The sequence below is a fragment of the Rhamphochromis sp. 'chilingali' genome (assembly GCF_963969265.1).
Source record: "Rhamphochromis sp. 'chilingali' genome assembly, chromosome: 12".
In the NCBI taxonomy this organism is placed as follows: domain Eukaryota; kingdom Metazoa; phylum Chordata; class Actinopteri; order Cichliformes; family Cichlidae; genus Rhamphochromis; species Rhamphochromis sp. 'chilingali'.
Window position 1 is genome coordinate 3530465 of NC_137939.1, and position 12357 is coordinate 3542821.

At 40.6% G+C, this 12357-nt stretch overlaps 1 protein-coding gene across 7 annotated transcripts in view; it reads right to left on the reverse strand.

Moving 5' to 3' along the window:
- The window catches only part of scn8aa (sodium channel, voltage gated, type VIII, alpha subunit a), a 48738-nt gene that overhangs the window by 13181 nt on the left and 23200 nt on the right, over positions 1-12357 (reverse strand). For all 7 annotated transcript variants that reach the window (XM_080898093.1, XM_080898090.1, XM_080898092.1 and 4 more), the window contains exons 15-20: positions 10867-11040; positions 9974-10330; positions 8424-8897; positions 6138-6255; positions 5416-5570; positions 4760-4933 (exon numbers count right to left, since the gene is read on the reverse strand). In XM_080898093.1, the coding sequence (XP_080754219.1) occupies positions 4760-4933; positions 5416-5570; positions 6138-6255; positions 8424-8897; positions 9974-10330; positions 10867-11040 (1452 nt within the window). The remainder of the gene's footprint in view (positions 1-4759; positions 4934-5415; positions 5571-6137; positions 6256-8423; positions 8898-9973; positions 10331-10866; positions 11041-12357) is intronic.

Below are 12357 nucleotides of genomic sequence, written 5' to 3' on the forward strand. Positions count from 1 at the left end.
AAATCTATGCATGTATATGCATGTATAATATTGCATTTATACATGTATATACACTGAGAGAGAAGATCAGTGTTTAGTATAGGTTTTATGTGCGTAGTATTTTTAGAAGCAGTAGGCCAGAGGGATTGTTTGTTATTTTTGGGCAGTTGACGAGATGTGAAAAGTCCTTTGTACCTGCAAAGAAATTTGTGGTTGAGAGAGAGAGAGAGGAGGTAGAGACATAAGACTCAAATAGAGGGTCAATTAGACAGAAAAGAGTGCTACATGATCTAGTAAAGATACAAGCGAAGGGACTGGAAGAGCAGAGGAAGAGGATTTGGGGAGGGAGGGAAGGAGAGAGGTTATCCTGTTAAAAACCCAACAGACTTGAGAGCCTTACCCTTGCCCCTCTAACACTGTCTCTCCATGTCGCTCTTGGGCTGAGGCATAAAATCCCATATAATTTAAGACAGACAAACTAACGGAACCTAAGAGAAAGAATACAAGTGAACATGTACAAGTGTGTCATTTTACCATTTTCTTTCTCAGACATCAAATCATATTTGCTACACAGCATTTAGAGTCATAAAGGAGAGCCACAGTCACACGAAACACACACAAGAAACAGGGATGGAGGTTAAGGGCACATCAGATATAGTTATTAGCACTGGATGGCACTGAAAGGACAAAAATACACAGAGTACAGTCGAGTTACACACAGTTAACAATGGTTAACAATAACGGCACACAACCTCAAAGGAACTGGTGAGGGCCCTTATTGTGCCCAGCAGCAGTCAGGAAGAGATCGCCACAGCTGAAGAGCAATTAATCCTCAAGTTAACTAACTACTTCACAAAACTGTGCGCACATGCTCAGCAGTGGTAAATGTACAGAACTCTTATCGTAGCAATAAATCACTGTGAAATTTAGATCATGTCTATACAATTTTGCTCTGGTAACAGAATCATTTAAAGCACTGAGTGGTATAGCCATTCTAAGCTAAGCACATAAACAGCATTGTTTTGCTAAGCAAGGAGGAAATGGACTATGGAAAGTGTGGTCAATAAGCTGCACTCACGTTCTTTGAGTGCTCAGAAGTGCAGTATTGACAGTGCCTTGATGAAGTTGCCTTAAAGGCCCTAGCCGCCATTATAGCCTGTCTTCAGCACAGGAAAGCATCGCAAAGATAAAAGGATCGCTTGGATGGATGCACATTTTTCAAGATGGAACCAACGTATCCAGCTGTATAAGAATCTGGCCTTTTTTTGCAGGAATTGTACCCTCAGGAAGTCTTTTCTTTCCATAAATGCAATTTCCGTGATGCTGAAGGGTCTAAAACAGGGGGCGCACCAGTTCCTTACAAATAAGGAAAAATATCAACAGTAAACACATGTGAAAGCACCTCCAACCAGCCACCGACACCAACCGGTCAAACTCACCGCAAGAAGTACACAACATCCAAAGCTTACCAAAATCACGGAGGGAGGTTTATAACAGGCAAAATCTTCATTTTGACTGATGCCATCATCAACACAGACGACATGAGACTTAAAAGTCTATAAAAGCTACAGGAAAAAAACACCAGGAAAAGTATCGGCTTGTATTCAGATTTTCTTCTTACTATATATAAAATGAATAAACCAAAATTAATAGACAGAGAAATTGACATTTCTCCAAGCGCTTACTTTGTGGTACTTACTTTTTAAAAAATCGTTAACCTTGCCTCTTGAATGAATTAGCATCTATACTCAGGGGGAGACAGTAAAATAAAGATTTTGCCTTAGTCTGCACTACAGTGTTTGGGGTAATTGTCACCTTCAGCCTGACCCCTTGGAGAGCCCCCATTTGGGGTGCCTGGCCTCTGGCCCACCTGCTGGGCCAGCTGTGTGGTAGCGGCCTCAGTGTCTCAACGTCCTTCTCAGAGAGCTCTGCAAGGCAAGGCCAATGACATCTGGGGCTGTGATCCCATGATGACGACAGCACAAACCAAACAGAAATAAAACCAACTGAAAACAAAGGGAAAAACACAACAAAACAATGATAATAATCTGAGTGAAAAAGAAAGATGAATGAAGTATGACCCCTGTCACCCTGATGCTCACACACCCCAGTGTCAGTTATCTAGCCTAATTTTACTGTCGTATGATAAACAGATTATTTAAGACAAAAAGGTATATTAATGTGTACTCAAATATTAAACATCTGCTTCTGTGATTTAAGAAAAACGAGTTGAGTAAATGAATGATGACGATGCTGCAGACTGACTTAATGTGGCCGTAATATAATAATAAACACATAATAAAAATACAAAACACATTTTGAATGAAAATCAGTAAAACACAAATCAAATGAAAAACAGAAAGATACATAAGAGGGAAATGAAGAGGGACACACTCATAGAAAGAGCCAAGCACATCCACACTCTTAAAAGTCACAGGCTGGTCTAATGATGGTGCCCTCCCCACCACCACCCCTGCTTTCTGAGTCCATGGCGATGGTTTCACCTAACAACACAGGACGGCAGAGGCACATGGAGGCCATGACACAGCCCAGACTCATCAAGCACAAGTTCTTTGGTTCTTTTTTCTTTTTTCTTTTGTTTATTTCTTTGGAGGGGGAGCGCTAGTGAAGACCAAACTTACCATCGGCTGCCTGTCACCCACCATCATTACATCTCAGCACAATATCACCACATTCCTGAGGTTACACTTTCAAGAGGGAATAAAAGGAGGATGGGGGGAAAGAAGGGAGGAGGGACATCACTTCTCTGAAACATGGTCACAACTTGGGAAACATAGCACCTCACATTGCCCAGAGTGTGTGATGAGACAACACACTTACAGGTAGGGAGTCTAAAGTGGCGAGAACCACAATCAGTACGGCGTGGTATGATTATAATCAATACTATCAATACAAGATCTATGTGAGCTTTATGTGTCAACATTAAACATATCAATAATAAATAGCTTCTGTTGTTTTTCTGAATGCTGTTTTAAACTGTACAAACATGAAATGCTTTGTTTAGGCTTAATGTGGATTTCCTAGAGGATGTGATACATATAATATGCGTGTATTTGCTGTAGGGGGTCTGAATAACACAAGCTTATAATGGCAACCTCTGATACGAGTCCATTCACGGGGGCTGAGGTGTTGGACACTGTGGAGAGGTGGTTAGTTCAAGCAGAAAGTCAGAAGTCAGGAAATTCTTTTTCTATCCTGCTCTGCTACCTGGTGCTGACTAATTCCTGAATCAACATGTAAAATTCAAATCATTCAGGCATCTTACATCCAGATGTTTACCCTTATTTATCCCCCATTAGACTGAATTTGGAAACTCAGAAGCATCTAATATTATCTTATATAAAATTGAAAGCATTGAAATTAGAGCAGACCTGTTATGTTTTCCCTATTTCATAATGATGAAAGCTCATATTGAACATGGCCAAAGTTTCAGAAAATGAGATTATGTGGAAGTAATCCCTGTGACTGCTCTAAACACTCATTTTCAGACCTTTTCTAGTCTTGGCCCAATGTGACTGTAAGCATAGGCACACAGCTCTGGCTGTGAGTACAGCAGCCCCCGCACGCCTACTGTTTATACCTTCTGTTTGTGAGGGGCAGCCAATCGAGAGGAAAATGGCTTTAAGAGGAAAGCAGCACCAAACTGCTAGTTTCAGATGGAAGATAAACTGAAGGGCTGTGTTAGGCCCTGTATAAAAAGACAAAAAGATTATTCTGTGACTCATGCACAGCTGCTCCATAAGAGTCTAATATTAAAAACGAATGAGTAGGACATTAGGATAAATAGGTCCCCTTTAAATCTTATTTATATGTGTAGCTTCCACAGAATAGACCGGAGAATCATTCCTGTTCTGGACTTTCAGTCTTGAGTGACACGAGGAGCACAGCAGTACACAGAGAGAGAGGATAAAGGTCAGAAACACAGGCAGAGACAGCTTAACAAAAACACATCTTTGACACTTCCCATTGCTCTGAGCATGACTTGAATATGATTGTAATCATTACAATAGGTGACTACACACCTATTGTAGTCGTTAGGTGTGCTCTGATTTGATTCTAATTTGAATTGTCATCAATACACCCAAATATCTGTGTGTGACTTCACTTTATTGCATGTGAAAAAAAACATGCGGGCAGGTTTGCGGCGCTAAGCGTGAGCAGTTTTTTGTTTGAGAAGCAGAAAATTATTCCACATATTCAAGCATTTCAGTGATAAACCAAGTAAAATATGTGAATAGCTGCTTGATGGAGTGGTAAAAGGTGGCTCGGGCATGTGTGCCTTCAATATGGACAGACTCCAGTGCAGCCTTGTAAAACACTGTCCTTGTATAATGGAATTACTGTTAAAAGAGATGTCCGCTCACATGCTGCAATCCATGAAGCAGATATTCAGTTAATACCCTGACCCTACAAACCTAACCACACCCAGTCAACAACAAAAGGGTACAAGCCATACGCTGACCAGTCCGGACATTAAAAAGCAAGCTAGGTGAGGTGAGTAACACTGATCATTCAGGGGGACGGCACTTTGACATATTCCCCTCACCTAAACAGCGTTGCAGATCACATGGTTGTTGCAGCCTGTCGGTTTTAATGTTTTGGCTGGTTGGTGTATATGTTATCTGATACTGATACTGCTGATCAAGAGCCTGCATGAGTTTCTGTTGCACCCTATCGCTGTTGAACCAGGGTGTGGCTGCCGAGCAAGTGACTACTCTAGTCTGCAGCTCACACAGGAGGGAACAAGAGCCAGACTTACATCCACAATGAAGAAGTCCAGCCAGCACCAGGCATTGGTGAAATACTTGACAAAACCATAGGCGACCCACTTCAGCAACATCTCCAGGATAAAAATGTAGGTGAACACCCGGTCAGCATACTCCAAAATGATCCGAATGGTCTTCCTCTGCTCAATGTACACATCCTCGAAGGCCTACGGAGAAACAGGAAACGCATTAGTTACAGAGAGAAGACGGTGACAGAAATATTACACGAGATGATTAACGATGCTTCTAATGAAACTGTATATGGCACCACAGCCCAGCCGACGGCTGAATCCTAACTGTGATTTACAGGAAGAAAGAAAATTGTAAATAAGTCCACAAGAATTATATGTCTGCATCCGACCCGTGCTTTGTATTTGGCACATTTAACAAACTCACCAAATCCCCTGTGTCCTCTCCCATCCCATTTAACTACACCACTGATAGGCTTGTGTTACCTCCTTAATGTCACAAACACTCTGGTTTTGATTTCTATTCATTTTTTATTTTTGCTCCAATTTCCCCCAGTCGCTAAAATATATACTTCACTCATCGGTTCAAGTATGTGGAATCTTGAATTTAACATTTTCTCTTTTTATTCAACTGTACAGTTAGCTTAAGTGTGAGCAAATGCTAACGTAGGACTCCTTACCAGAGCGCCACTGCTGAGGAGAATCATGAAGATGATGAGCGTCTCAAACCAGTTGTGTTCCACAATCAGGTAGCAGGTTTTTCTCAGGAACCACCAGCTCTTCCCCCATCCCATAGTGATGTCAACATCACAGCATTTATACTTGGCCACGCACGCTGAGGACGCACAGGAGAAGAAACAACAGCAGATGTACTGAGCCAAAACAAGATGGAATGAACCAGCCCTGAGATTCAAGTCTGAGGTTTCAACATGTTTTCCTGGTAAAATCTTAAAAGAGCTTTTACATTTTCAAACTGCAATTCCCACAATGCACGTCTTTGTTTTCATTTTGCCCACCCAAGGAACTTTGCCCAAGTTGAGCCTTCACATGCGGATTTAGATTTATCTAACATAGGGTGCAAACACATTATATTTGTGTTTTTCATTTTTTTAATACATTTGCAAAGAATTTTGAGGTAAAAATGAATTTAATTCACCTCGATGAAGCACAGTGATTACTTTCTGGATGAACTGTAAATAACAAAAATAACCAGCATTTTGTTTTCTTGTTCAATATAAAATGTACCTATAAATGCACTTTAGTTTATTAAAACCATAGATTTATAGACAGATGGTTAAATAATATTTTATAATAAAGCTCCCCTTCAACCCTGGTGCCCTACAGTTTCCACCCAGCCCCTGGGGAGTCGAGGTAATGGGTGGTGTGGAAGCAGTGGTCTCACCATCTGTCCAACAGGACTCTGGTTCCATGTATTCCTCAACCGTCTCCACCACAACCACCTCCTCCACGTCTGGTTTGATGTCGATGGTGCTGCCCTCCGAAGAACTGGTGTCATCCAGCTAAAGAAAAGCAGACGCATAAACACATTTTGTTAATGTGGTGGTGTCTTGTTTTTTTTATATTTATGTTTTTAATCATAGTTTATTCTATTTGTTTTGGGTTTTTTAAATGTTTTCTTTTGTTTTATTTACTTTATTGATCTATTGATTTGATCTCGTTTGCTTTGCAAAGAACTTTGATCAACCTCGTTGCTTTTAAATGTGCTACAGAAATAAAATTCACACTGACATTAAGAAACAGACACATGTGGAAAAACAATCTCACAAGCATAGAAACAAACATACAAAAATGCAAAATACAGAAACTTTTCACGTTTTATTTCGGTACCAAGAAGCGATGGACTCATAATGCCTCTTAGAGCCTGAGGAAATGTTATTTCTAAATTACATCAGCTCTATCTTTAAATGGAAAATCTTTGATCTTTGTTTCTTTTTTTTCTGTGTTTTTTTTCTTCATATTGTAATGGACTTCGTAACAACCTTGAACATCACCTATCATCCGTTTGAACACTGAAATGGAATATCAAATGTCAGATAATCTGCTCTGAAAGTCTTCTAAATGCATTTCATCAAAACACATAAGTCAGAGAGCGTCCATTCATCCGCAGTGCCTGCCTGCTCAAGCCAGTCTAGATGGCTCTATTGAGTAATGGGGTTGTATTAGTGTCTGAGCAACATAGAGTGGCCAGCCACACCCAGACTTTCACTGGCATGAGAGAGAAAATGGCACAGTGCTGGATAGCTGAGGATTATACACAACAAAAACAACACGTGGAGCATCAGTTTTTACAAATTGACAATGTAATTAGGAAGCAGTGAAAGGGCCTGAATATCATGGACATATTTCTTTGTATGCCGTTCTTTCTTTCAGTAAAATCTCCCTGAATAAGATATGCAGTCATGTTAAAAAAGAAAGTACACCTTCTTTCATTTTCACAGTTTTATATATCAGGACATGATGGGAAAAATTAGCCATAACCAGGTTTAATCATTATTTAAATACAACCTGTGATGCATACATATAAAAGATTACAGCATGTCAGTATTTATTTGATACAAACTAAGCAGTCCTGTGAAAAACTAAGTAGACCCCACAATTCAATAGTCATAATAACTTTAAAGCTGAAGTAATTGCTTTCTGAATGACTTCATCAGTCGTTCACGTCGTTGTAATATGAGGCATATCATCTTACATCAGTTCACTGAGGTCTGCATGGGTTCATTTATGCACAGCTCTCTTAAGATCCTGCCTCAGCACTGCAATGCAGTTGAGGTCTGGACTTGAGTGGGCCTTGTTTTGCAGATTTTTCAGCCTTTTGGTTGCAGAGGTGCTGCTATGCTTGAGATCATCGTCCTATTCCATGACCCAATATCACCCAAGCCTTAGCTGTCAGACAGACAGCCGCACATTTTATTCCAGAATACTTCAGTATATGAGTTTATGGTTGATTCAGTGACTGCAAGGAGCCCGGGTCATGTGGTCTTATCTGTCCAATTGTCATTTTGTTTGTTTAGATTTGACTTTGCTAACCTAAGCTGTGTTTCCATGTTCACGTAGAGAGAAAAGGCTTTCTCCTGGCAAACCTTCCAAACCACCATATTTGTTTAGTCTTTTCCCAATTTTAATGCCATAAACTTTAACATTTAACATACATTAGATCTGTAGAGTCTGAGATGTGGCTCTTGGGCTTTATGCAGTTTTAGTATTCCACAGTCTGACCGTGTGTTAAATATGCTGGGAAATCCACTCCTGGCAAGATTAGCAATTCACTTGAATGCTTTCTTACTGTAGGGTTGGATGCAAGGCCTTTGAAATGGCAAATATTCTTCCCAGACTGATGGGCAGCAACAGTTGCTACTCTGAGATCTGTAATGATGTAACGATGATGTCTTTCCCCCTTGAACAAACACCTGAATACTCCAGACCAGCAAACTCCTGCTGCACCCAGCTGCTGCTTATCCTCTTAATTTCTATGAAAGCAGTAAGGGTGCACTTAGTTTTTCACACAGTGCTTCTGCATTTTGCTTAATCTATGTTAAACAATGGAACAGTTTAATATGTCATGTTTTGTAATCAGGTTGTATGTACTTGATGAACCTGGATCACAGAATTGCAAGAGGACGTGCTTTCTTTTTCATGTGACCCTGTCCTAGCTGTTTACACTCACCTCTTTGCTGTTCTCATTGTCTGACTCGCTGCTGAAGTCCTCTGTGTTGAGGTTCTCAAAGTCGGACTCTCCCACAGCTATTGGTACGCAAACGGTCAGATTCGGGTTGTGGATAAAGGACATGTGGTCTTCGTCGATCATGTACTTGCCCACGCTGCTGCCAATACCACTGGTAGTGCCGTTACCATTTTTGGCATAGTCCAGGTCACGGTTAATGTCCACCCCAGTGTGATTAGCGATACAGTTCAGTTTCTTGTCGTACATGTCTTCCAAAGGCTTCTGCTCATCTTCCATCGGTGGTTTCCTCAGCAGACTGGCCATCAGTAATCGCATCTTGGCTTTTATCCATGCGATGCCTTTCTTGATGCGCATGACAGAAATCTGCAGGTTGTTCGGCTCACCGTCATCATCTGTCGCCGCCAAGTTGTCAGCACTGAATGAGCTCAGCAACAAGGCAAGGAACAGGTTCAAAACCTTTAAAGAGTAAATGAAAAACAAATACATAAAAAGTGGCAGTTTTGAAGGAAGCAGGAGGGAATCCGAGTAACCAACTGCACACTTGTAAGGTAGCACCTTGTGATTTACAAGCCACACCCTAAATCATGCCATGTTCTGATTTAACATTTACTGTATTGAAGATTAAATTACACACTGACATTATGAGCTCTATTAGGTAATGAATCTATGAATAAAGTGAAAAGGGGGGTCTTTTTATAAATAAACTTCTATACGTTCATTTCTTATTTTACAACTGGAGGAGTCGCCCCCTGCTGGTCAAGTGATAGCATGCGGGTCTTCCACATTGGGTTCCCCCATTACATACAGTGTAATATGCTATGAATATCAAATATTCCATACACATTGTTTCTTCCTGTTTTACTTGTGATGCTAATGAACTTTTTTTAAATTCATATACGTGTGAAAAAGAAAAAAGGAAACAAGTAATCGGATGTTGTTGCTAAATTCTCAATTTCTGACCGCATTACATTAGAGAGCTAAAAGGGGCATTTTTTCATTGGGCACCTTGAATTCCATTATTTCCATTGATTAACTTTAGTCAGTGAGATAACTGTGATTCAAGTGGGCGGTACAAATAAATCCAATAAAGCAAAAATGGAAGAAAAGTTGATGTCATATGTCGCAGTCATAGACCTTATTTATGGTCCAAACGCTATGAATTATGCAACAGTGATGTGAGTTTGTATTGGGATGCTGAGCGGAAAGCCCTGTCTAAGTAGACTTACGTGTGTTTTAACAGTCACACAGCTAGTTATTGGCAGTGAAAGTCATGTGTAAAAGGTTTAGGCTTGTTGTCTTCCTCCCCTGTAACTCTACAGAGCTTCTAAACCTTCATCATTAAAGTAACAAAGAATAGAATAGAAGTGCAGTTTTCATACCAAACACTTTACTGAATTCTGCCTGAAGTTTTGAAACGTCCACTCGCTTTGCTCTACCTTCTGGACGTCTCTCAAACTGTGTCAAGAACAGTGCACCTGAGTCATGTGTGAACTCCCATTAACAGTTTCCAGCTAACAACATGGGACACTCACCACCAGGTTACCGATGACCATGACCATCATGAAGACGATTAGGCACATGGCCTGGCCGGCCACCTCCATGCAGTCCCACATGGTCTCGATCCACTCACCACACAGGACACGAAAGACGATCAGGAAGGAGTGGAAGAAGTCATTCATGTGCCAGCGGGGCAGCTCACATTCAGCAGAGATCTTACACACACAGTCTTTGTAATTCTTCCCAAACAGCTGCATGCCCACCACAGCAAAGATAAAGACTATGATGGCCAGCACCAGAGTCAGATTTCCCAAGGCTCCCACTGAGTTACCAATGATCTTGATCAGCATGTTGAGAGTGGGCCACGACTTGGCCAGCTTAAACACTCTGAGCTGAAGTGGGAGGAAAGAGTAGGAGGATTATGTTTTAGTCATAACATCCCATCTTTACGAACTTGTTGCTTCGATTCAGCAGAGTAAAAATAGCATAAATATACAGCAATGTTTAAATAAACACAGATTTTACTTTTGCCTCGTTTGCCTCAGATGCAGTACCAGTGCAGAGCCGGTTTTGTCTTCGTGCTTATCGAAAAACAACCCACTTTCTGACAGGTTTGAGAACCTGTTTGAGATCTGCCAGCCTGGTTTATCTTGCAGTAACTCCTAAAATATCCACATCAGTGGTTCCGACTTCTACAGAGAATTTGCGATGCTGTGAGTTTTTGACACATACGCCAGTTTTTGGGAGGTTTTTTTGTTTTTGTTTTTTTGGAAGAGTTAAATATGTGCAAACAGCTCTAGATTAAACACTGACACTGCATCAGTGGAGAAGTATTGTTCGATGTGCAGAATGTGCATGATAACACACAACAACATGATGCAATGATACAATCTCAACTCTACTTTTCTAGGCAAAGATAGATATTTACCAATCGGAATGACCGCAGGACTGAGAGGCCCTCAACGTCAGCCAGAGCAAGCTCCACTAAGCTCAGAGTCACAATGAATCCATCGAAACAGTTCCAGGCCTCCTGAAAGTAGTAGTACGGATCCATAGCTACAAGCTTGAAAAGCATCTCTCCTGCGAAGATCCCCGTGAAAACCTGACATGCGAGAAGGAGGACAAATTTAACTTGGCTTCTAAACATATATAACAGAATGTAAAGCATAATGAGTAGTAAAAGAACCGACATATTGGTTCTGCAGAAAAATGCATTAGGTTAGTACTCTCAGCTACTGCAATTGAACTTAAACACAAATAGATTATTTACAGAGGAAGCACATCTAGTTAATGTCCGTGCATGTGTCAGCTGCTCTGCAGTCACTGAGGATAAGACGGCACTTGTTTGTTCTCATCTTTAATAGATCACTGATGGCTGCCTTCAATCACACAGACCACATAGCGAACATACAGTCATGTAGGCCATACATGTTTTTGGACAATGACACTTATTCTGTCATTTTGCCTCAGCACAACCACCACAGTAAATTTTAAATAAAACAACAAAGATGTGACTGAAGTGTAGACATTCAGCTTTAGATCAAATATTGCTTTTTAAGAAATGACAGATATCTTTATGTTTATAGTCCCCTGTTTTCAGAGATTTCAAATTAATTGGATTTAGTCTATAAATCATGGATATGACCAAATGCTGTGTTTTCTCTCTTCAGATGTTCTGTTAGACCAGGTGGGTTTGTGGCTCTTTCTGCATTATTTTTTTCCTTTGATTTATTGGACTGAGATCTGGTTACTGATTTGACTGAAGAATATCCCATTTCTTTGCTTTGAGAAACTCTTGCTTTATCGGTTTAAACGCTGAAGTGCTGCCTGATCAGTTCTGCAACATTTCAGAATTCAGCATGCGACTTCTATCTGCAGTCGCATCATCAACAAACACTAGTGACCCAGTTCCACTAACAACCGTGCATGCTTATGCCATAACACTGCCTCCACCATGTTTGACAGGTTGTGTAGCGTACTTCAGATCATGAGGTGTTTCTCTCCTGCACTCAGTTTATTTGTCAAAACAATAAAATAAAATTCTGAACTCTTAGACGTTTTCTGGCATCTTTCCTTCCTGGTCCCGAGTGTAACCTGTGGTTTACACCTTGCTGTGAACTCTCTGTATTCCCCTTCATGAAGACTTGGGTTGATTGTAGACCTCAAGTGTGATACACATGCTACCTCGAGAGTTTTTGTTTTAATTGAAATAAACGTTGTGAAGTTGTTTTTAATCATGGAAATAATTCTGTCATCATGCACTTCGGTTATCTTCTGTGGTCTTTTGGTGTTGCTGAGTTGACACTGCATTCATTCTTACTAGATTTTTATGGGTTGTTTTCTTTCACAAACATCAACCTCATACTGAGGATAACAGCAAACAGCTACAAAATGCAAGTTCAACACTTGGAATCAACTC